The sequence below is a fragment of the Nuphar pumila genome, chromosome 11 (assembly GCF_984573655.1).
Source record: "Nuphar pumila chromosome 11, dmNupPumi1.hap1.1, whole genome shotgun sequence".
Classification (NCBI taxonomy): Eukaryota; Viridiplantae; Streptophyta; class Magnoliopsida; order Nymphaeales; family Nymphaeaceae; genus Nuphar; species Nuphar pumila.
In genome coordinates this window covers 9,245,538-9,271,245 of record NC_143259.1, presented here as the reverse complement: position 1 = coordinate 9,271,245, position 25,708 = coordinate 9,245,538, and the positions used below count along the sequence as shown (strand labels likewise).

Here is a 25,708-nt window from a genome sequence, read left to right as displayed (position 1 = left end):
ATATCAATCATGCTCAGCTTGTCACAACATTTTGAGAAATTTGGTCTGGCAAGAGGTTTTGTGAACATATCTGCAACTTGGTCTTCCGACTTTAGATATTTGGTAGTGATATGACCCGCTTGAACCATATCCCTTACATAGTGGCAATCAACCTCAATGTGCTTTGTTCTCTCATGAAATACAGGATTGTTTGCTATATATGTTGCAGCTTTGTTATCGCATATCATGGTCATGGGAGAGGAAACCTTCACCTGAAGATCAAGAAGAACAGTACGAACCCACATCAATTCAACAGTTGTTTGGGCCATAGCCCGATATTCTGATTCTGCACTCGACCTAGAAACCACATTTTGCTTCTTACTTCTCCAAGAGATCAAGTTGTCTCCCAGGAACACACAAAATCCTGTGGTAGATTTTCTATCTACTACAGATCCTGCATAGTCAGCATCAGAATAGGCCACTATATCCAGAGTTCCACCTTTCTTGAACAATAACCCCTTTCCAGGAGAAGATTTTAGATATCTGAGAATCATAATAGCTGCATTCCAGTGTACCTCAGTTGGTTTGTCCATAAACTGACTGACTTTACTTACTGCTAAAGCAATATTCGGCCTGGTCACAGTTACATACAGTAGTTTCCCAACTAGGGAGCGATAGCTTTTGCTATCAACCAGTTTTGACCCTTCTTCAAACAACTGAACTTTATGGTCCATGGGAATATTTGCTGGTTTAACTCCCAACATTCTTGTTTCCTTTAATAAGTCAAGAACATACTTCCGTTGAGACAAAACCATCCCTTCACGGCTCCTGGCAACTTCTATACCCAGAAAATACCTGAGTGAACCAAGGTCTTTTGTAACAAAGTGTTTTTGAAGATGAGCCTTTGTGGCTTCAATAGCTTTCACATCATCACCTGTAAGAATGATGTCATCCACATATACCACCATAACAACTATGCCAGAGCTAGTTTTCTTTATGAATAGTGTAGGATCTGCTGCTGACCTATTAAAGCCAAAACATGACATCACTTCAAACAACTTCTGAAACCATGCACGAGGACTTTGTTTCAAGCCATAAATTGCCTTTTTCAATCTACACACCTTTTGACACTCCCCCTCAACCTCGAATCCTGGAGGTTGTTGCATGTAAACAGTCTCAGATAAGTCCCCATATAGAAATGCATTTTTCACATCTAATTGGTACAGGCTCCAACCATGCTGAACAGCTACTGAGAGAACAAGACGAATGGTACCCATCCGTGCAACAGGAGAAAAAGTTTCAAAGAAATCAATACCATATGTCTGAGTATACCCTTTGGCTACTAATCTGGCCTAGTACCGTTCAATTGAACCATCAGATTTGTACTTTATCGTATATACCCATTTACATCCAACAATGTCAGCATCTGCTGGGGAATCAACTAGATCCCAAGTATGCTGAGATATTAAGGCATCAATTTCTTCTTGCATAGCCAGCTTCCAGCGAGTATCAAGCTCTGCCTGCTGATAGTTCAGAGGAATAATTTCAGCAGATAAAGCTGAAATAAAAGATTTCATCTAATTTCCAATTCTGGCTTCGGAGACAAAATGAGATATGGGATATAAGGTACATTGTCATGTCCCTTTTCGTAGAGCAATCGGCCTGTTATCATCATCATGAAGATCATTATTGTCAGTAGAACTTACCTCAGGGGAATAAGAAGATGGAGGCACTTGCGGAGGTGGATCTCTACGCACATATACCAATGGAGGATTATGAAACCTGGAAGAGGATGAAGTGTGGTTTGGGAATGAGGGCACGGATTCTAAGGGAAAAGGAGGTATAGGTAATGGACAAGACTCAGCTGGATCAACCTGCAGCGGGGAACCGGTATTAGAGTAATATGGAGTGGATTCCAAGAAAGATACATCCGCACTGACATACTCTCAGCGAGAAGTAGGATCATAACACTGATATCCCTTTTGATTTTTGGGATAACCTATAAATATGCATTTTGTAGCTTGAGCAGCTAATTTATCACGGTCAGGGCCAAGTTTGTGTACAAAACAAACACATCCAAACACTTTGGGCGAGAGGGAGAAGAGAGGGGTATTGGCTTTTAGGATATGAATTGGAATTTGATCACCCACAGAAGAGGAAGGCATGCGGTTGATCAGATAGCAAGCAGTTGTAATTGCATCTCCCCAGTATACTGCAGGAACATTTGATTGAATTATAATGGTCCTGGCAACATCAAGTAGGTGACGATGTTTTCGCTCAGCCACCCCATTTTGTTGAGATGAATAGGCACAGGAAGTTTGGGGTTGGATGCCATTATCTTGGTAAAATTGTAACAGACTTTTTGATTTAAACTCAAGAGCATTATCAGTGCGAACAATCTTGACACTAGATTCAAACTGAGTTTTTATTTTAAGAATTAAAGATTTGATAATATTTGGAACATCAGATCGTTCCTATATAAAAACACCCATGATAACGTAGAGAAATCATCAACAATAACTAAATAGTATCGACACTGAGTCCTAGTAGGAATCTTACTAGGACCCCATACATCTGCATGAAGAAGTTCAAAGACTTTATTACTAGACTGACTCTGACTCGAAGGAAACGAACTTCGATGATGCTTGCCCAGCTGACATGCTTCACACTGAAATGGTGTGGTGGAAGGAATCTGAGGAAAGACCGAACGAAGCTTTGACAATGAAGGATGACCAAGACGACGATGCCACTGAACAGGACTAAATGAATGTTCCACTGCAGCATGAACAGTACCCATTGGATGATGTAAGTAGTAGATTCCATTTTCTTCATAGCCTCCATCAATCTTCTTCCCCGTCCGCAAATCCTGAAAATGACAACCCATTGGATCAAATATTACTCTACAGTGTTGTTCTTTTACAAGGCAACTAACAGAAAGTAAACTTTGAGGAAATTTTGGAGCATGAAGAGCATTTTTCAACTGTAATGAGGAGGATATAGAAATATTTCCCTGACCAACAACCGGGGAGGTACTCCCATCGGCTAATGAGACTCCAAGCTGAGCCTTAATATCCTTTAGATCTGAAAAAACAAGTGAATTTCCACACAAATGTCTGGATGCACCAGAATCAATAATCCACTTACGGTCAGTCGGATGAAGAAGATTTCCGATTGAATAGGCAACAGCAGCAACAGGAGAGGTAGAACTCAAAGGACGAAGAGCTATCAGCTCATCATATTCAGCACGACTGAGGGTTATACTACTGTCACTTGCAGAGATATTTTCTTGTGCCTTTGTTGCCTCGAGAGTAGTAGTATTAGCTTTAGGAGCATATGACTTTGATGAAGAAGAGGTTGGTCGGCCATGCTTATCCCAGCAACGATTTTCTAAATGTCCAGATTTTCCATAAAATGTACATTGAAGCTTTCCTCTGCCTCCCACACCTCGTCCGCGACCTCGTCCTCTGATGTTCTGAAGATTTCCACGTCCATAACTAGATGAGACAACTAAGGCATATGACTGAGTCACAGGCTGAGAATGTGGAAGAGATATCGCAAGTCTGCTTAGACGGTTATATGCCTCAGCAAGAGTAGGTACATCCGAACCAGTCAACATTTGGACTTTTGCAACAGAAAATTCTGAAGATAAACCTGTAAGAAACCTAGCAACCATAGTTTGTTCTTGATGATCTTTTTGTTTCGAACAACAGAGAGGTCTGTGAGCATTAAGTCTTTCAAACGCAGATTTTACGGAGGCATAGTACTGGGCCAAGGTTTGATCTCCCTGCTGTAAATTGTATATTTTCTGTTCGACTTGTAGGATACGACTCACATTAGTCTCTTGTGAGTATGTATCTCGAAGATTGTCCCACATCTGTTTGGTTGTATTATAATAAATTAAACCATCTGCAATATGGGGTTCGACACTATTCATAATCCATGACATAACTATGTCATTATCTTCATCCCAGGTAATATATTTTCCCACCTTTTCAGTGGGTTCATTTTCCAACAAGATATGTTTTCTACGATGTCCAGATACCGACATCATAAATGTTCTGGACCACCTGGCATAGTTAGTTTCATTTAACCTTACAGACGAGCCGTACGAAAATGGATTGGCAAATGCCTTATATTCTCCAATATGTTCCAATTTTGAATCACATTTCGAAGTTTCAGCCATACTTCTGGTTAAAAAAAACTGGACAGTCTCCAAACTAAACAGGGAAAAACTGTGTGTTACACTCACACACCACCTGATATTCCAATCAGCAGTTGTTCACTCACGAACAAAAAAAAAAACCCACGACAGTAGTGAGCAGCAGCCCACAAACAGAAAAATAATTCAGCACGTCAGTGAATCACGACTAACATGACTATTGCACATGCAGCAAAAAAAAAAATCATAACAGGGGCAGCTCCCCAGACATGTACAGTTCGACAATGAGTCATTCATTTTTTTCTTCACGAGCAACACCACTACGTGTTGGATTGCTGCTAAAAAAAAATAAGCAGGAAGTCACGACCTGAAATCACGACATGTTCAGTGCAAATCGTACCAACAGCAATCAAACTCCCCACAGCAACGATATCAAGATAAACAAAACAGGGCCCCAACCATATGTAGAATCACCAACAGCAATCAAACTCCCAACAACAACGATATCAATATCTCACACGACATGTTCAGTGCAAACTATACCAACAGCAATCAAACTCCCAACAGGTAGTCACGAGACTCACGGCAGGAAATACCACTGAGGCAGTAGGTAGACATGAAACAATAAAAACAAGGAGCTACGAACCCACAACAAGCATCCACGACTAGCAGCATGACCAGATCTGTCATCAGATCTAAAAAAAAATTTACATCGCTGACCTGATTAGGTATTGATTTCTTTTACTCATGTGATCGGAGTTTGATCACGATCAAGATGGCCTCCACGATCGACCGAGCCTTGATCACACTCGATCACGTCGAGCTTTGATCACACTCGATCACGCTCCCACGTCACAGTTGATCACGCTCCCACGATCGGCTAGGCTTTGATACCATATAGAAGATTAACCGAGTCCTAGAGAGAGAGAGAGAGAGAGAGACGGCTGCACAGAAAAACTCAGAACTTGATAACAATATTAGGGCCTCTCTCTATGTTAAATAGAGAGAGGCTTAAAAGCATAATTACAATAAAGCCCCATTATAAAAAACTAAAATACAAATAGCATCTTAATATAAAATAACTTTACTTAAAACCACCTATTCTCAACAGTCACAAAGGTAGAGAACAAAAAAAAAGTACCTTTTACGGATGGTGAGAAAACTAACACACTAGTCACTTATGAGAAGAAGTGAAAAGAGTGGAAAATGAGGCATGCCAAGATCATGTATTGGTTAATCAATAGTGTGGATATTAAAATGTGCTCTAGTCTCGCAAAATTTGAGCATGCTAACAAAGCTTGAGAATATCTTAAGAATATGTATTCTCTTAAGGATATTGCACATGTGTGCAATCTGCAAAATAAAGTTAGGACAATTACTCAAAAAAAAAGTATTAAGAAATACTATAATGAATTGTCCAAACTTTGGGAAGAATTATCTATTCTTGAACCTAAGTGGCATTGCCCCAAAGATATAAAGCTTTGGCAAAAGCAACTTGATGCAGAACATTTCTATCAATTTATAAATAGCTTGAGACCGAAGTTTGAAAACACCAAATCGGCTCTTCTCCATAGAAGAAAAGTACCCTCTATTGTTGACACTATTTAAGAATTGAGTATGGAAAAGAATAGGCTAAAAGGGCACTCTTTGAAAAATGAAGATAACTTCGTTTTTGTCGTCTCTAGACTGAGAAACTACATGTGTAGGGCCACCTCATTGGAAATAAAAAAATGAGCATGATAACAAGTTTTATTGAAAATAAGGCAATGATTATGACAAAAAATAGATTATTTGTTATAACTGTCATGAACCCAAGCACACTAAACCTCAATGACCAAAGTTCAGAAGAAGAGAGGAAAAAAAGGTGGCTTCAGTTGGCTCTTCACAAGACACTAATGAAAACAAACCTCATGATGCACCTGTATCGATGTCACAAATTATGGAAATTCTCCAATCTTCTCAAAGGGGGTATCTTCTTCAAATGAAGCATCAACTGGAGCAACAGTTTCATCCTTCTCTGATACCGGTAAAACTCTCTGGTTTCTTGATTCTGTTTTTTTTTTTTCATATGACATATCAAATAGTATGTATGAAGGAGTAGTAACCAATGTCCGCACTTGTGGAGGGGTGACAACCAATTTTCCGATAACGGTTGGGTTACATCAAGGATCTGCTTTAAGCCCTTTCCTATTTGTGATAGTGATGGATGAGCTTACGAGATCAATTCAAGAAAATGTACCGTGGTGTATGTTGTTTGCTGATGATATTGTTTTGATTGATGAATCTAGAGTTGGGGTTAATGCTAAGTTAGAATTATGGAGACAGACATTGGAAGCTAGAGGTTTTAAGTTGAGTATGAGTAAGACTGAATATATGGAATGTCGGTTTAGTAAGCAACGAAGTAGTGATGGGAGTGTAGTGAAGCTTGGTGAGCAAGAAATACCGGTGAATGATTATTTCAAATATTTGGGATCCATCATTCAAAAGTATGGAGAAATTGATGGAGATGTAAATCATAGGATAAAGGTTGGGTGAATGAAATGGAAAAGTGCAACTGGAGTGTTGTGCGATCGTAGAATGCCATTGCGGTTGAAAGGAAAGTTTTATAGGACGACTATTAGACCCGCTTTATTATATGGTACGGAATGTTGGGCTGCCAAGAGACATCATATTCAAAAAATGAGTGTAGCTGAGATGCGGATGCTTAGATGGATGTGTGGAAATACAATAAAAGATAAGATTCGGAATGAGGAGATACGTAAGAAGGTAGGTGTTGCACCCATTGAAAATAAGATGCGAGAGAATCGTTTACGGTGGTTTGGAGTCTGGACATATTCGGCGAAGGCCTAATGATGCTCCGGTTAGAAGGTTGGAGAAATGGGAAAATATATTAGTTAAAAGAGGTCGGGGTAGGCCTAGGAAGACTTGGATGGAGATGATAGGAAAGGATATGAATGCTTTAAACCTCACCGAGGACATGGCATTGGATAGAAATGATTAGAGGAAAAGGATTCATGTGGAAGACCCAAAATGAATTTCTTTTTTGGTTCATATCGCTGACCCCAATTGTTTTGGGATGAAGGTGTAGTTGTTGTTGTTGTTGATGACATATCAAATAGTAAACCAAGAGATGTACCATCGACTATAAAAACATTTGACATGCTTGAGTTTGGCTCTTTACAATAGTAAATCTTTATCTGAATGTCATACCAACTCAAGCATGTCAAATGTTTTTACAGTCGATGGTACATCTCTTGAAATAGAATGAATAGGAAATTTCGAAAATATTTTACAAAACCCCCAAAAAATTATCATTCCAAAAGTTAGAAATATTCCTAAGTTAAATTTAAATCTCTAATCAGTTTCACAAATATATGACCATGGATATAATGTTTCATTCTCTTCTTATGGTTGTTGGGTAGAAGATCACTAGTCATGGGAGCTGATTGGGGAATGCCATAGAGAAGGAGATCTCTATTAAAAGATTTTTTTGAAAATACTCAAGGATACTTTTTGTTATACAACAACAACAACAACAACGCCTTCATCCCAAAACCATTGAGGTCAGCGATATGAACCAAAAAAGAAATTCATTTGGGGTCTTCCACATGAATCCTTTTCCTCCAATCATTTCTATCCAATGCCATGTCCTCGGTGAGGTTCAAAGCATTCATATCCTTTCCTATCATCTCCATCCAAGTCTTCCTAGGCCTACCCCGACCTCTTTTAACTAATATATTTTCCCATTTCTCCAACCTTCTAACTGGAGCATCATTAGGCCTTCGCCGAATATGTCCAAACCACCGTAAACGATTCTCTCGCATCTTATTTTCAATGGGTGCAACACCTACCTTCTTACGTATCTCCTCGTTCCGAATCTTATCTTTTATTGTATTTCCACACATCCATCTAAGCATCCGCATCTCAGCTACACTCATTTTTTGAATATGATGTCTCTTGGCAGCCCAACATTCCGAACCATATAGTAAAGCGGGTCTAATAGTCGTCCTATAAAACTTTCCCTTCAACCGCAATGGCATTCTACGATCGCACAGCACTCCAGTTGCACTTTTCCATTTCATCCACCCAACCTTTATCCTATGATTTACATCCCCATCAATTTCTCCATACTTTTGAATGATGGATCCCAAATATTTGAAATAATCATTCACCGGAATTTCTTGCTCACCGAGCTTCACTACACTCCCATCACTACTTCGTTGCTTACTAAACCGACATTCCATATATTCCGTCTTACTCTTACTCAACTTAAAACCTCTAGCTTCCAATGTTTGTCTCCATAATTCGAACTTAGCATTAACCCCAGCTCTAGACTCATCAATCAAAACAATATCATCAGCAAACAACATACACCACGGTACATTTTCTTGAATTGATCTCGTAAGCTCATCCATCACTATCGCAAATAGGAAAGGGCTTAAAGCAGATCCTTGATGTAACCCAACCGTTATCGGAAAATTGGTTGTCACCCCTCCACAAGTGCGGACATTGGTTACTACTCCTTCATACATATCTTTAATTATACTAATGTACTTGAGAGAAACACCTTTCTTCATCATTGTCCACCAAAGAACGTCCCTAGGTACTCTATCGTATGCCTTTTCTAAATCAATAAAAACCATATGCAAATCTTTGTTCCTCTCTCTATATCTTTCAATAAGTTGTCTAAGAAGATGTATAGCTTCCATAGTTGATCTTCCAGGCATAAAACCAAACTGATTCTCCGATATCATGACAACCTTCCTCAACCTAGACTCAATCACCATCTCCCAAAGTTTCATAGTATGACTCATGAGTTTTATACCACGATAGTTTGTGCAATCTTGTATATCACCCTTATTCTTATATAAAGGCACCAAAGTACTCTTCCTCCACTCATTAGGCATCTTATTTGTTCGCCAAATCAAGTTAAAAAGATTTGTCAACCATTCTAAACCTTTCTCTCCCAAGCATTTCCAAGCCTCGATAGGTATACCATCTGGGCCAACTGCCCTTCTTGATTTCATTTTCTTCAAAGCCTCTGCAATTTCTTTCTTTTGAATCTTGCCCATGAAGTCACGATTTATCTCATGAAAAGGAATGGAGATGTCTCCAAGATCTTGAGCATGACTATCATTAAATAGCTTATCAAAATAATCTTTCCATCTCTCCTTAATCTCCTCATCTTTGACTAAAACCCTTTGCGTTTCATCTTTGATACATCTAACCATACCCAAATCCTTCGATTTCCTATCTCTCATCTTTGCAAGCCTATAAATATCCTTCTCGCCTTCTTTGGTATCCAACTTGTCATAAACCTCCTTATATACCTTAGTCCTCGTGTTTCGAACAACTTTTTTAGCTTCCTTCTTTGCTATCATATACTTATCCAAATTCTCATTATCACGACTCTTACTTAGATTTCTATAACACTCTCTTTTAACCTTAATAGCTACTTTGACATCCTCGTTCCACCATGATGTATCCTTACCTAGTGGTGCACCGCCTTTAGACTCACCCAATACCTCCTTAGCCACTTTTCTCATGCCACCCGCTATCTTATTCCACATTGATTCTGAATCCTCCTCGAGACACCAATCAACTTCCTTAACTACCTGTTCTACAAACATTCCTTGTTTAGCTCATTTCAGTGCCCACCACTTAATTCTAGGATCTATATTATGTCTATCCCTTTTGAGGCATTGTCTAATTCTAAGATCCAAAATTAAGACTCTATGTTGTGTAGCTACACTTTCTCCCGGTATAACCTTACAATCGATGCAACAACCCCTATCTCTCTTTCTAAGTAGGAAAAATTTTATCTGACTCGTATTAACCCCACTTTTAAATGTTACTAGGTGAGACTCCATCTTCCTAAACCAAGTGTTTGCTAAGATCATATCATAGGACAAACAAAAATTTAAAATCCTTTTTCCACTTTCATTTCTTTCTCCTATACCATAGCCTCCATGTATACTCTCAAATCCATCCCTACTAATGCCTATATGTCCATTAAGGTCACCGCCGATGAAAAGCTTTTCTCCATAAGATATCCCTTGTACTACTCCATCTAAATCTTCCCAAAATTGATGCTTAATGGAATCATCTAAACCTACTTGAGGTGCATAAACACTAATAATATTAATAATATCCGTACCTAATACTAATTTAATAAGTAAAATTCTATCACCCTTCCTACGAACCTCAACTATATTATCTATAAACTGACGACTCATAACAATCCCTACTCCATTCCTATTCCTATTTATTCCTGTATACCAAATCTTATATCCCCAAGGTTCTATCACTTTAGCTTTCTCACCTACCCATTTGGTCTCTTGAAGACATAAAATATTAATCTTTCTCCTACACATAACATCTACTAACTCTACACATAACATCTACTTTTTGTTATAATGTTCATAAATTAGAGTTGGATTTATGGCACAAACGACTTGGTCATCCTAATGTATCCAAAATCCAATACTTTCCAAATTTGAAAAATTTTTGTAACTCTAAAAATTTTATGTGTAAAGACTGTATTCTTGGTAAAATTAAGAGATTACCATTCCATGAAAGAACTTTATTTTCTTCTGGACCGCTTGAGCTAATACATTCAGATGTTTGGAGGCCAACACTAGTTATATCAAAGGGTTAATATGCATACTATGTGATTTTTGTTGATGCTTTTTTTAGGTATACTTGGATCTACTTCCTCAAACATAAATCTGAAGTCTTCTCACATTTTCAAATATTGCATAACTTGGTCAAAAAATAGTTTGAAAAGGATATTTATATTTTCTGCACAAATCCAGGGAGAGAATTTTTATCAAAAGAATTTAAAGATTATCTAAATATGCATGGCATCAAAGATCTTGTCCTCATACACCACCACAAAATGATTTGGTTGAACGAAAACACAGACATATTATAGAAACAACCAGAACTTAACTAATAGCAAATCAAGTGCAAAAAGAATTTTGGGTTGAAGCAGCCCTAACTGTTATGTATATTATCAATATAATGCATTCTTCTTGTTTGCAAAATATAACACGAGTTGAAAAACTATTTAAATCATCTCCTGATTATGCTAGACTAAGAATTTTTTGGTGCAAATGTTTCGTTTTTACTAATAGAAATGATAAACTCTCCCCTCGTGCTATTTCTTCTGCTTTCTTAGGTTATGCAGATAACCAAAAAGGCTACATGTTTTTTTATCCTAAAAATAAAAAATTATATGTTTCATGTAATGTGACCTTAGAAAAGAAAGTTTCTTTGATTTTGAAAACACGAACAAAGTAGATGAGTATTCTTTTTTATTTGATTTAAGTTCAATTCATGAAAAATGTGATTATGAATGTGATCGGGATAGTGGTCTTGATATAATAGATGAATGTGATCTTGATAATGGTCATGATGATATAATTACTGAAGAGCAAACTCATAGGAACAAAAACTATTTACAATATTCTAGGCATAGGGATCTTAACCAACCATGTGCACTGCAGAAATATGTTGAACAACCTGAAGTTCATACTAAAAGGTCATCTAGGATTTCTAAACCACTTGAAAAGTTTGTCTTATAACTCCTTTTCTCTAAAATACAAAAAATCCATTGCATTAATTCATTCATACGTGGAACCTTCAACCTATACTTAAGCTAAAGAAGATTCTGAATGGGTAAAAGCCATGAGAATAGAATTAGAAGTTTTAGAAAAGGCTAATACTTGGACCATTCAAGATGTTCCAAAAATAAAGAAACCTATAGCTTGTAGGTGGATATACAAGATTAAAACAACGAGTGATGAAACTCTTGAAAGATATAACGTCAGATTAGTAGTCAAGGGATATTTCCAAGAATATGACATAGATTATGAGGAAACATTTACTCCAGTCGCTAGAATGACCATTGTTAGAACCCTAGTAGCATTAGCTGTTGTTCGAAAATGACCTATATTTCAAATGGATGTTAAAAATGTTTTTCTTAATGAAAATCTAGTTGAAGAAGTTTATATGAACGCACCAGCAGATATAAGTGTTCCTAAGGGTAAAGTTCTTCGTCTGAAAATAGCTTATGGACTTAAATAAGCACCAAAGGCTTCCTATGACTGGTTTAGTCGAGTTATGCTTGATATTGGATTTAAAACATGTTTGACTAACATTGCACTATTTATTAAGATTTTTGATGCAGATATTCTTCTTCTTCTCTATGTGGACGACATGATCATCACTTGAGGAGATAAACAGAGTTGAAAATATTAAAAAACTTTTCAAAAAATATTTTCAAATGATTGATTTAGGCTTCTTAAAATATTTTTTAGGAATCAAAATTGCTTACTCTCATAAAAGATATTTATTATCTCAGTCTAAATTTGTTTTTGACATTGCCTTTAGGTCTGAAATCTTAACAAACAAGATACTTGTGTCATACTATGAAACTTTGGAACACTTACAAGATTGCAGAAACTATCGTGGTATAAAACTCATGAGTCATACTATGAAACTTTGGGAGAGGGTGATTGAGCATAGGTTGAGGAAGGTTGTCATGATATCGGAGAATCAATTTGGTTTTATGCCTGGAAGATCAACTATGGAAGCTATACATCTTCTTAGACAAATTATTGAGAGATATAGAGAGAGGAACAAAGATTTGCATATGGTTTTTATTGATTTAGAGAAGGCATACGATAGAGTACCTAGGGATGTTCTCTGGTGGACAATGATGAAGAAAGGTGTTTCTCTCAAGTACATTAGTATAATTAAAGATATGTACGAAGGAGTGGTAACCAATGTCCGCACTTGTGGAGGGGTGACAAACAATTTTCCTATAACAATTGGGTTATATCAAGGATCTACATTAAGCCCTTTTCTATTTGCTATAGTGATGGATGAGCTTACGAAATCAATTCAAGAAAATGTGTCGTGGTGTATGTTGTTTGCTGATGATATTGTTTTGATTGATGAGTCTAGAGCTGGGGTTAATGCTAAGTTAGAATTATGGAGACAAACATTGAAAGCAAGAGGTTTTACGTTAGTAAGAGTAAGACAGAATATATGAAATGTCGGTTTAGTAAGCAACGAAGTAGTGATGGGAGTGTAGTGAAGCTCGGTGAGCAAGAAATTCCGGTGAATGATTATTTCAAATATTTGGGATCCATCATTCAAAAGTATGGAGAAATTGATGGGGATGTAAATCATAGGATAAAGGTTGGGTGGATGAAATGGAAAAGTGCAACTGGAGTGCTGTGCGATCGTAGAATGCCATTGCGGTTGAAGGGAAAGTTTTATAGGACGACTATTAGACCCGCTTTACTATATGGTTCGGAATGTTGGGCTGCCAAGAGACATCATATTCAAAAAATGAGTGTAGCTGAGATGCGGATGCTTAGATGGATGTGTGGAAATACAATAAAAGATAAGATTCGGAACGAGGAGATACGTAAGAAGGTAGGTGTTGCACCCATTGAAAATAAGATGCGAGAGAATCGTTTACGGTGGTTTGGACATATTCGACGAAGGCCTAATGATGCTCCAGTTAGAAGGATGGACAAATGGAAAAATATATTAGTCAAAAGAGGTCGAGGTAGGCCTAAAAAGACTTGGATGGAGATGATAGAAAAGGATATGAATGCTTTGAACCTCACCGAGGATATGGCATTGGATAGAAATGATTGGAGGAGAAGGATTCATGTGGAGGACCCAGAATGAATTTCTTTGTTGGTTCATATCGCCGACCCCAATTGTTTTGGGATGAAGGCATAGTTGTTGTTGTTTAGGTCTGAAATCACAGATGATAAGAAAGTTGATACCCCTGAAATTGCCAACACCAAGATGCAAATTAATGATGGAGAACTTCTCGAAGATCCTACTCCTTACAGACAACTTATTGGAGCACTCTTTTATCTTTCAATTACTAGACCTGACAACACATGTTGTACACACAACTAGTCAATTTCAGCATGCTCTCACTTTTGTTCACATGGGAGCAATTTTGTGTATTATTAGATATATTAAGACTTCTCTTTCTCGAAGTCGCTTTCTGTTTGTTTCATCTTCTTTAGATTAAATTGTTTATATTGATGCAGACTGTGGAGGTGATCCCAATAACAGACACTTAACCACGGGTTTTTGTGTTTTCTTAGGAGAATCTCTTGATTTGGATTCAAACCAATACCATGGTTGTTGTGCCTGTCTATCACCCTAGAGTGAACTCGTAACTCAGCCAGTGGATATTGGAACACAGTTCACAAGCACCAATGTGCACATACACGCACATGCACAGATTACTCTTATCGATTTACTTGCTCCTACTCATTATTAGTTGGATCAGGGATATTTTCAGCAAGGAATATTTGAAGAGTTATTGAAAATCTGAGATTATCAGAATCTTGGTCTAAATTCCCCTACAAAATAATAGCTTTTAGTGTTTACATTAATGATAATCCAACAAAAGGAGGATTGCTCAAATCTGGTTCAATCATAGTCACAAATATTGGTATCGGGCGAAGCTATTTCTTGCAATATTATAGGTTTGGTGATAAATATTGGGAAAATCTCAAAAAAATATTAGGGCTTAAAAATATAAAAATAACAAAAATAAGTAAGAAAGTATCATGTTTAGAAAAAAACACATAAATAATATAAGTAAAAACTATAAAAAAAAAGAAGAAAACCATATTAAAAATGTAAAACATAAATAAAAACAGTAAAACTAATTGATAATATCATGATAATTGTTAAGATGAATGTACTTTTATATGTATATACATATGTACATATATTAATATATATAATATATATCTTCATATATATATAATATTTATTTACATATATAATATATATATACAATGATATATATATTATATATTTAGTCAACCTAGGTTGAATAGGATTGGACCATAGTCAACCAAGGTTGACTATGTCTAGCTGTTGGACTAGCTTCCAACGACTAGAGGGCCTCTCTCTCCTTTAATCTCCCTATCCTCTCCTCTTTTGCCTATATATGGGTGGGTGAGTGTTTTTGTAGAGTGAGAGAGTGATGGGTAGTATTAGGTATTTTTCGTGTGTTTTGAGAGTTATGTAGTAAGGAATTTATGTAATTTCCTTTTTGTATTTTATTTTTGAAGATATTCATTCATATTCAATATGCTTCACCTTTGTTGTTATGGTCTTGTACAAATGCATTATGTTTCAAGTCTTGAAGCTCTTTTTGGAGTGCACTGGGATCCGTGCTATTTTGTGACAATAATATCATAAGAATATCGTGATATTCTCGTGATAATATCACAATATTATCAAATTGGCGATATTTTCAAAATATCGTGATATTTTACCTACATTATCATTTGGGAAATTTACCCGCGACATTTTGAAAATATCGCCAATATCTATGACTATGGGTTCAATGGACAGAGATGGAATAGCTGTTGGGTTATTAGGACCCTATATAGATAGAGGGGCATGAACACATTTGCACTAATTTGTAGGATGAAAAGATTTCGCATACAACAATAATGTTCTTTGTTTTTCTCATCTACTTTTTCCTGGGAGATGATATCAATGGGATTTCAACCGGACCCCTTAGTTATGGTAAGTGTGAACCACCTGTCCAGCCATCTAATTTGAACCCAATTTTTCTTCTCATTTATCAATCATAATAAACAGCAGCACTAATTGGCCTACAACTTCTCTTGGATCTACCTTCTTCCTTTATGTCCTAGGTACACGGTTTATATACACTCCCTCCAATTTGATCTTGATCAAGTCTCTCAATTCTCAAATGCTTACAAAAGAATTCTCTTTATTTTTGCTTTCATTTTGTTTTTAGACAGAAAAAGTATTTGATAATAAATTTGTATGAATCTTTAAATTAAACAACAGACAGAGGGAAGATAATATAAAACCAGAAACCATAAAAAATGCTTAGACAACACTACCTTTTTTACTGTTTGCATCATTCAATGTTTGAAAGTCCTTTAGCCTTTTTGAAAGGTCACTTGCAGCGCTCTGTTTTTGCCCGCTACTTTGTACTGAAATCTCTGGCTCGGTATAAACTTCTTCTCGGATTTCCTTCAGCTGAACAAAAGAACAAACATAGCAGGCATTGAAAATTTGGAAATGAGCATAATAACCATGGAAAAAGTTACATCCAACAATTGAAGCAGTAAAAGAATAAGTGGCCCAAAGCATTATCTCAATACTGGCACACTTACCCTCTTGATTAGTTCCAAGGGCTCCATAGCACGACGTACTGCTTCAGACTCTGTCATGTGTGCAGCATTTAGCAACTCATTACTAAACATTTGGAAGTCAAGGGGTTCAGAGAGACATGCTACTTATGCAGAGTTAAATAATGCTGAGTATATATGTAGCAAAAAAGAACGATACAACTCAAAAGAGAAAAGCAAGAGGCCAACTATAGCAAGAGTATCTTGTTTAACCAATTAACAAGGATCAAGATAAGGATAGCCACACATGACACATCAACAGAAGTGCATCCTCCATATAAGTAACATCTACATGATAAGATACGCTTTCAGATTAAAAAATTAAGAAAGAAAAGGCCATCAAGTTATAGTAATAGGGGGGAGATGAAAATACAGAAATCATGAAACACCTCTAAAATAAGCAATGGCATTTCATGGGTGAGAAGTAACAGTAGAGAAAATCTTGCAACATATCAAACAAATTGTAACGCACCCCCCGTCGTGGGGGGGTTACGGGAGGAGGGGGAACCGCTGCCCCTTCCTCTCCCACGAATCAGATCGTGGGAGAGGAAGAGGGGGTTCCCCCAATTAATACGAGAAGGAGGGGGGGGGGGGGGTAACCGACCCTCCATGGCTATAAAAGCCATGGGTGGGCCTCCTCCCCTTTCCCTACTCAAACACCAGAGGAACAGAGAGGGAGCGAGAAGAGAGAAGCAGAAGAGGACCCACTGTCGGTCGCCGACAGGTAAGCCCCCTCTCCCTCTCGTTGTTTTAATATAGAGGTCGCCAGCAACCTCACGATTGTCGGCGAGTTGCAGCAAAACAAGGACAGAGAGAACCATGTCCTTGCCCGGCAGTAGAAGAAAGGGAGCAACAGAGGGGTTTTCCCTCTGCTATTGCCACCCGTTGGTGACGAAAACTGGGAGGGGAGGACCGCCTGCCGCGAGAAAGCAGGAGGTCCGGTCGCTGCCCTCATCGCTGCAGGCTCCGAAAAAAAAAAAAGAGGACGGCAGTTGCAGGCAATCAACGATCACCAACGGCACCGCCCATCTGCAGAAACTGCAGCAGTTCGGCAACAATGGTGTTGCCGGAACTGTTGCAGAAATAGTGCAGGGCAGACTCGGTCTGCGTTTTCTGCAGACCGAGTTGGCCATACTGCTCGGTTTGGGCATGACCCGGACCAAGCCAAATCAGCGCAAACCGAGCCAAGGTCTAAGTGCTCTGACAGACCGAGTCGGGTCTGTATACCGTGACAGACTGACTCGGTCTGTTAGGACCGGTTCAGGTCTTTTTGGCCAAAGCAGACCGGGTCGGGGTCTGTTTTCTTGATAACTCGATACAGACAGATCGAGCCTGAATGATATTAAGGGTAGACCGACTCGGTCTAGACCAAGTCGGGCCTCGATATGGGTCAAATCGAAATTAGATTTTGATATATATATAAATATATATATATATATGTATGTGAATATATAAATGTGGGTGCACATGAGTGGGCAAGTGCAGTGGAAAATTTGAGATAGTAAAGACCTCGATTTTTTCAATACGCACCAGATCCAAGTTAGATGCAAAACGCAAATTGGATCGCGGATACCCAAATGGATCTGAAAATAAGTGGACTTAATGGAGTTAGTCCAAAATCCAAGAATGTCCAGCACGGACGCTATGCTTATGACAAACCATCACAAGCAGGTTTGGATCAGACATATCAAATCCAAGGTCCAAATTGAAATTTGTATGCGAATCTTAAAGTGACATAGCACCAAGATGACATAGAGGTCATTATGATTGGTCGAAAGAAAAAAAGACCATTTTGCCCTTAGTATGCCTAAATGATAAACACGACATAACTTGGTACCCCGAAGTAAGATTCAGGTGATTATTGAATCCATGAAGTCTACTACTTGAGTAGAATTCATTAGTAGGGAATGTGATGACAAACTCTTAAAGAATGAAATTAGAGTTTAGATATTTTAGTCTAAGGGTATTTTGGTCATTTTAAGATGAGACTGTAAATAATAATACAAGGTATTCATTGATTTCAGTTCAAAACTTGCGTAAAGCTAAGGATATATTTTAGGAAGTAGAATTAAGCATTTCAGGTAAGTAAACATTTGCAAATTCCTCCTTAGTTGATTAAAACACATGCTACCTAGTTTAGGCATTCTTCAATATGATTTCAAATGCTTCAAGTATGCTAGTTTTGTTTATTGTGAATAGATATTGTTTTCCATGCTTAAGAATCTATAAAGTTCAAGTGTGATGCTTAAACCTGATCATACATATTTTCTGAGTTATGAAATAAATGTGGCATGACATGATTGCATGTATGAGATTGATGTGTTATGTGGAAATTGAGGGTAGAGTTTAAAAGTCTCAGGGTAGGTATTACATTGGGGAATGTCACGCTTATGCTTTGAGAGAGGCATTATAAGTGTCGTGAATTAATTTGTGGTGGCTTGTCATCCTTAACAGTTCAAACATGTGAACATGTGTTAAAAAGTAGTTAGTGGATATACATTGATGATTGTATAACGCACTGACTTCAAGATGTGAATAGTGAGATAAAATTGTGTATAGGATGACCACTCAGAACATGATGGGGAACTCTACTAGGAGGCATGGTCTAAAGCAATGTTGAAGTGTGTGTCTCGTGAGTAACTTAGAAATATCTCAAACGTTCCTAAGTGACCCTTAGGGGTTAAAAACATTGCTTTGAGACAATTTGAAGGCAGGTATAGCTCCTTGAGGGTATGTTTGATGGCTTGTCCAGGGTTGGACGAAATGAACAAAAAAGACGGAACAAAATATTGGTTTTGTTCGTTCTGTAACAATTGTACCAAGTCCAATGTTTGTTTGGACCGTACTCAAATGCTATGTCCCAAATGTTTGTTGTTTGATGAGGATGTGCGAACAACTTGGACAATAATGGATAATAGGTCAGATTACTTTATTTTGGATCGTATGACCCGATCCGTAGACTATTTTACATGTTTTAACAAGTTTATTATGGATTTTTAGCCCAAATATAGATTCAATTAGGAAATTGTCTAAAACCATGATTTTTTGCCTTGAATATGGATTTTTGATCCAAATATGGATCTCGAATTGGATTAAAATACTGAAACATATGAAAATGTATGTCTAAAATCATGGATGTTGGGTCAGATTACTTCGTTTTGGAACATATGACCCGATCTATCTACTTGTTTACATATTTTAACAAGTTTATTGTGGATTTTAGCCCGGATGTCTAAAATCATGGATTTTTACCTTGAATATGGATTTTTGACCCGAATATGGATCTTGAATTGGATTTACATACCAAAACATACAAAAACTTATGGGTAAGATTTGGTATGCAATGGATTGAGTTTGGGTTAGATATCCGATTGAATCCGAATTTGATTACTTGAGATTCACTAAAGCAAGCATGATCCGCTTAACAATCAGATTGGGATTTGATAAGCAAAATAGGTGATCCATGGGTTGGGCAAAATCGATCCACTTCATGCCTTGAGCTTAACACGCTAGACTTGGTATTGACAGTCAGGGATTAGGCACAAAGCAAAAGTTAAGGCTCAATCAATATAAAAAAAGATGTGACTCATTATTTAAGTCAATATTCAAGGGTGCAACAATTTTTTGTTCCCAAAAACTCCAAGAAAATGATGTCAGACTCAAAGATAATGGCAATTTTATTGTTGGGGCAGCCAACCTTATCAGAATATGCAAAAAAAATGAGAACAAAAGGTTTGCCCAAGCAGTATCTGTTCATGTTAAAGCCCATTGATGGTTGGTGATCCAAACTGAGAGTCTCGTCATCTATCTCAAAGCCTTAAACTTCATAAACTACTTTGCCATATACCATAGTAGCATAGAAGGATAGATCCATTTTGCTATAAACCAATGTTTAAATTGGTTTCTGAACAGAATCAATAGACAAAAAAGTGTAGAAAAAATAAAGAAGGTCAATTCAGCTTGAATCAGGCCGATTGAGGATGAAATAGGGCTAATCAGGCCAATAGACAAAAAAAAAAGCTTACAACCTTTTCAAATTTGATCTTTCTACTATTTAAAAAGAATCGTGATTTCTCCAAGAAAATCAAAATTTTCAAATTCTCAGGAAATCTTTTGGCTAATAATATTGTGATATAACAGTGGCCAAATCAAATTTTCCTCAGACTAGTAGATGAACTGTGATCCTGTAATAGCAGTCTTTCCAAGATTACTTCTTCCCAGTATCAATATTTCCTCAAGCTAGTTTGGCCTTAAAAATGGTCAAAGCACTTCATGAATAGCAGGATAAGGATGATCCCGATGAACAGCATAATAGTGATTGTGATTCAAGCACCATGTTTGTCATCAAATTTGGGCTTATTTAATTTATTCTTAACTGCTTAAGTTTTCACAAGTAACAGAAAAGCACCACGAATCTCAAACTGAATTCTTGCATACTCTTCATGTACATATCAACTATCTGTTGCTGCACGATTGATTGTTCTGGATCAAGGTTTATATTGATCACAGATTGAACCAAGGTATTCTTGGGCAACCCAACTGCAGAATTGTTCCTCATGTCGCTAACTTCACTGCTTTTTTCTGCATCTCATGGCTGTCAATATGAGAGTCAACATGATTCTCATTGCTCAAATTGGCAAATCTCACAGAGCTCTGAGCTCTCCAAATCCAAATTATTGTGTGCCATAACAAAATACTCAGAAACCATGTGGTCATTCTCGTTAGAAACTTGCAGATCTGGAAATTTCATCTTACTGTAATCACTTGAAACAGAATTGTTGGTTTCTGAATCAAGCAACCTCTCATCTGTTGTAACAGAAACTAGAGTCGTGCTAGATGTGGTAGTCACCATGACATCAGGTGAATGCCCACTGTAAGCAAGCGATAACTGGACAAAACCTGCTGGAGAATGGAAGAGGTCTATTGAAGAGAGTGAGAACTCCTGACTTAGTCCACCATTTGCAGCAACAACCGCAGAAATTGGAACCAATACAAACCCAAGCAATTGATCTTCCAAGAATTTTTTTTCTTTGCTTAACATCCAAATTTTGCATTTCAGTGACATATCGATATTCTGGACATTAAGTTGAAGTTTATCGTTGAAGATCAAATTTCTTCCACCTCCATTGATAACTCGATTGGAGACCATCGAATCAAGGTTGGAGGTGAGACAAAACTTTGCATAGATGTCTTGGAGGAGAGTTGGGCAACAAAATTAAGAGCTCAAGACCAAAAACAGACCAAAATGAAATATTTAGAACAAGAACTACCTCAATACAGGAAATACTCAATTCATATGAGAAGTCAAACAACAAATGTCTCAAAATGACAAAACACACTAGCAACCACGAAACCCCAAATCCCCAATTCACCAAATTTTTGTTTAAAAACTAGCCACCCAACTCAAAACCCCAAAATCCAAGAAACCATAGTTTCACTTGCTATCAGAAGAAGGAATCTCGTCCCAAAAATAGTAGTCAAAATCCTAGTTCTGCTTGCGATCAGAAGAAGAAATCTCGCCCCAAAAGCAATAGCCAAAACCCTAGTTTCGCTTTGACCTGATCGATTTTCAGGCGAGGGTCGCCGACAGACACTCGCAGGCACCGAGAATGAAGGGAAAGGTGAAGTTGTTTGGCAGAACGCCTTCATCTCTCATGGCTCTGTACATGCGAATGGCTTCATAGGGATGATCACACCTTACAGCTCCTCTGATCATTGTCTTGTAAATGAAGAGATTGTGGTACGGGATTCGATTGAAGATTCCGCAAGTGTAGTCGAAGAAGCCTCCCGATGGGGCAAGAGCAAAGAATGCCATTAGCTCGATGGGCAAGCGTAGTCGAAGAAGCCTCACCAGCAAGTCACAGGGAGAGAGCGTCGGGCGAGAGAGGCGAGCCCGTCGAAAAAAATTTGTTCCCCTCGTCCCTGTTACTTTTGTAACAGGGGGGAGGGTGGAACGAAAAGATCATATGTATAAGGACGTGGCGGACGCAGGGAACGTCGTCTGCCACGTCCAACGTTTGTTGAAAATCGCCGTTCTCAGCGAGATTTTCGTCTGAATCACGTTGGGAACGACGCATCAAACATACCCTGAGATACCTTAGGGGCAGGTATAGCCACCCTGGCTCTTCGACTAGCTACCGATTGAGCTCCTTCACTCCCGACGAGCAGCTGTAACACCTGTGTCCGTTGTCTGGGCCGGTTTGAACTACGTTGTTGTGAGTGGTTCATATGCCTGGCCAACATCGTAGACTCTGAGTTGTCTACATGGGTTAATACGCCTGAGGAGACTATGTCCGGAATAGCCAATTAAATTAAAAGATGTATTTTGAGAATGATAATAGAGATACGGTGAAAAATGAGGTAAAACTTATAAATAACATGTGTGTAAAATAGTAAACTAAACTAAAACTAGGAGCTTAGAGCTCATTACAGTTGCAACAGTCGTGTCTATTTGTAAATGAAATCTTATTGGGTTGTATACTTACCCCCTTCTTTTGGTTGCAATTGTAGGTTCAGGGATTGTTGTCATCGCTCACGGGACTTAGTGTGACTCTGCCATATCAGAAGTATGGTTTGCTTTTACTCTGTTAATTTGCTCATGCATTGAATAATTATTATAAAAATGAATGTATGGACCTTCAAGTATTGAATAAATAAAATTGGCAAGATCTTGAGTTGCTTTTTAGATTATTGAGTAATTTCCCTCTGAAAACTAACGTCCACGAGCCCGGACTTGAGAGGCCCCGGATCGGGTCGTTACACAAATGCTCCTGGGTTTTGACACCAAAACTGTGTCCAAAAAGGATCAAGTAAATCAGAAAGGAGATCAGTATCAACACATAGACAGCAGCCCCCTCTCCTTCTAAGAAAGCATACGCAGTTTTAAAGCTTCCTTGAGACTCCCTACTTGACACTGTTCTATATACTTTCATATATAAAACAAAGGCTTCTTGGTTGTTAACTACATAACCAAAAGTATTTCAGCTTATTGCTCTTCCATTCGTGTCTGCTGTGACAATCATCCGCAGTATGGGAACTGGAGAAAAGTAATTGAGTCTTCTCATGATATACCATAAATACCTCCCACCAGATTCAGGTCCTCCTAATTATCCATATAAACGCAACCATCTCCAAAAGTTTTATACAACCAAGATATATTCAATCCTAATCACTACAGAAACTCCTTCCGATATCAACTAATATCCCCACGCAAAGAACAGTAGAAACAGATAAAACAAAACAAGATTCACACAAAGAAACGAATGATCATTGAACTTAGAACTTAGAACTTAGAACCTCTCACTAATCTTTATGCCTCTCGTGAACAAGCTCATTAAAAAAACAACCCTTAAACATAGGATTCACAGTTAAAAGCAGTCATAATCATCATTCATTCCAACCTTAAACATCAATACTTCCAATTTATTCAAATAGAGCTAAAGTACTCGTAACATGGTGTTAATTACTTAACTAATTCACCAATTTAAGCAAAACCTAACAGAGCAATCGAAGAACCCATCAAATAGAAAGGAAAAGAAAACAGACCGAAATCAAAAACACCATCGTCCTCAAATCGGCACCAACTTACCCCAACTGCTCCGACTCACCGCGAATCTTCGATTGGACGATCCGAAGAAGGCTTGAAGCAAGAGGATGGCGATCACGATGTTGAAGGAGCAGACGAGAACGGTAGCGTTCTTGTAAGAGAAGTGTATCCTCCAGGGGAATGGATGGTGGTGGTGAGGCCCGTGGCTGGCTAAGCAAGGGAGCCGCCCATCGGTCATGGTTTTTTCCTCAGATGGGTGGCTCGGATTTCTTCTCTCCCCGATTGGGCGGTGATCGTCACAATGAGTGGTGGCTTCCTATGGCAGCCATGAGACTGCGGAAACAGCAAAGGATATGAATGTCCCAATTGGGATTTGAGAGAGACGATGTTGGTGACGAGTAGGAAAACCTCGGGAGAGAGAGAAGATGATGCAGAAGTACGGAAGCAACTGTGCGGCACCAAAGCAGCAAAACAGAGCCAGGTTTTGGTCAACAAGGAGCTTATCCAGGGTCTAGTTGCCGGGAACCACGTCAAGCTGGGGGGTTAGGCAGACCCCTACCCAAGTAACAAATATCGAGATTTATGAAAATCTTGCAATAATATTGCGAGAAATTGCCTGAAAGTTTAAAACGGTAATTTCTCATGAGATTTTCAAAATATCTTGAGATTTATGAAAAAATATAAATACCATGATTTAAATGCAATATTTATGTTTTAAACAGCTATTTATCGTAAAAAAAATTGTGTATTTTTTTTTAAATAATATTTATTAATATTGTTTTATCAAAAAACATGTTTTATAATTTTCCATTTATTTTTTTATTTCCAAGATTTTGCCAAAAAATGCGAGATTTGTGAAAAAATTTCAATTTATCATAAGTTTTTTGAAAAATGTTTGTCACTATGACCCCCTACCAGTTACACAACTATACCATTGCGATTTGAACTTGCAACTTTCCAACACAAGGTAACGTGCACTAACTGCTCCTACCAAAGAAGCGGAGCCCCCTATTTGGTCAGAGAATTGTGCATTTGGTTGGTGATTGCTATGGGGTTGGTTTTTGACGATTAGATGATAGGGGTGGACAACCCACTGACCTGGACCGTAATTTGACGGGCTAGCCCACTCATCAACCCGGGCTATCAATCTTTGATGGGTCAGGCCTAAGCCTGGTTGGGACTGGCTCATTGTCAAATGTTTGGCTCACAGCTGACCCATTAGGTCCATCGACTTAATTGAGTTGTGATCAGTAAATATACATACAAGTCTTTGGTGCATATGTACACATGGTATCAACGGGTTGAAACTAGCAATATCTTATTATTGACCGGATGCCTATAAGATAAGTTTCGACAGGAGCGTCACCAAGTTGACGGGATGTCACAACTTCCAAACCCACTACAAGGTCAAAGATGAGTGTACTCCTCAGCGGGAAGGGGACCTCCAAAATTTTGCGCTTGGTGACAAGGGGTTTTTACTTGGTCTAACCAAAAAAAGAAAAAGGTTTCATAAAAGACCTAATATATATTTATTTACTTATTTATTTGTGATAAATGTTTGGTACTAATGAAGTTAGCTGAAAATCATAGGTGCGACCTGTATGAACTCAATTTAATGACATAAATGCGTTCAACATGGTTCCATTGCTATGGATCATGCCTTAGATTGTGTTTTAGAGATGTAAATTCATGCTTTTTATGTCATAAGGTTTTGGTAACCATTGATTTTTAGAGCCCTTGCGTCACAATCACACAATTCAAAACCCATTTCCAACTAACCAAACTCCATCTACAAAA

General features: G+C 38.0%; 2 protein-coding genes across 2 annotated transcripts in view; both read right to left on the bottom strand.

Moving 5' to 3' along the window:
* Window positions 1-24,371, bottom strand: part of LOC149821866 (uncharacterized) — a 36,709-nt gene extending 12,338 nt beyond the window's left edge. The window contains exons 1-3 of the mRNA XM_089981081.1: window positions 23,954-24,371; window positions 16,351-16,400; window positions 16,075-16,213 (exon numbers count right to left, since the gene is read on the bottom strand). Coding sequence (XP_089837207.1) covers window positions 16,075-16,213; window positions 16,351-16,400; window positions 23,954-24,149 — 385 coding nt within the window. The 5' untranslated portion in view covers window positions 24,150-24,371. The remainder of the gene's footprint in view (window positions 1-16,074; window positions 16,214-16,350; window positions 16,401-23,953) is intronic.
* Window positions 20,753-21,514, bottom strand: LOC149821867 (uncharacterized). Its single transcript, XM_089980784.1, has 2 exons — window positions 21,013-21,514; window positions 20,753-20,904 (listed from the first exon to the last, which is right to left on the bottom strand). The coding sequence occupies exons 1-2, from the start codon at window positions 21,512-21,514 to the stop codon at window positions 20,753-20,755; spliced, it is 654 nt and encodes a 217-aa protein (XP_089836910.1).
* Window positions 24,372-25,708: the final 1,337 nt, after the last annotated feature.

Excerpts from the sequence above, each read along its gene's own strand:
- LOC149821867 (XM_089980784.1), bottom strand. The coding sequence starts at position 21,514 with ATGGTCTCCAATCGAGTTATCAATGGAGGTGGAAGAAATTTGATCTTC. Across the intron at positions 20,905-21,012 it reads TTTGGAGAGCTCAGAGCTCT|TTGGGTTGCCCAAGAATACC; the intron begins GTGAGATTTGCC and ends ACAATTCTGCAG.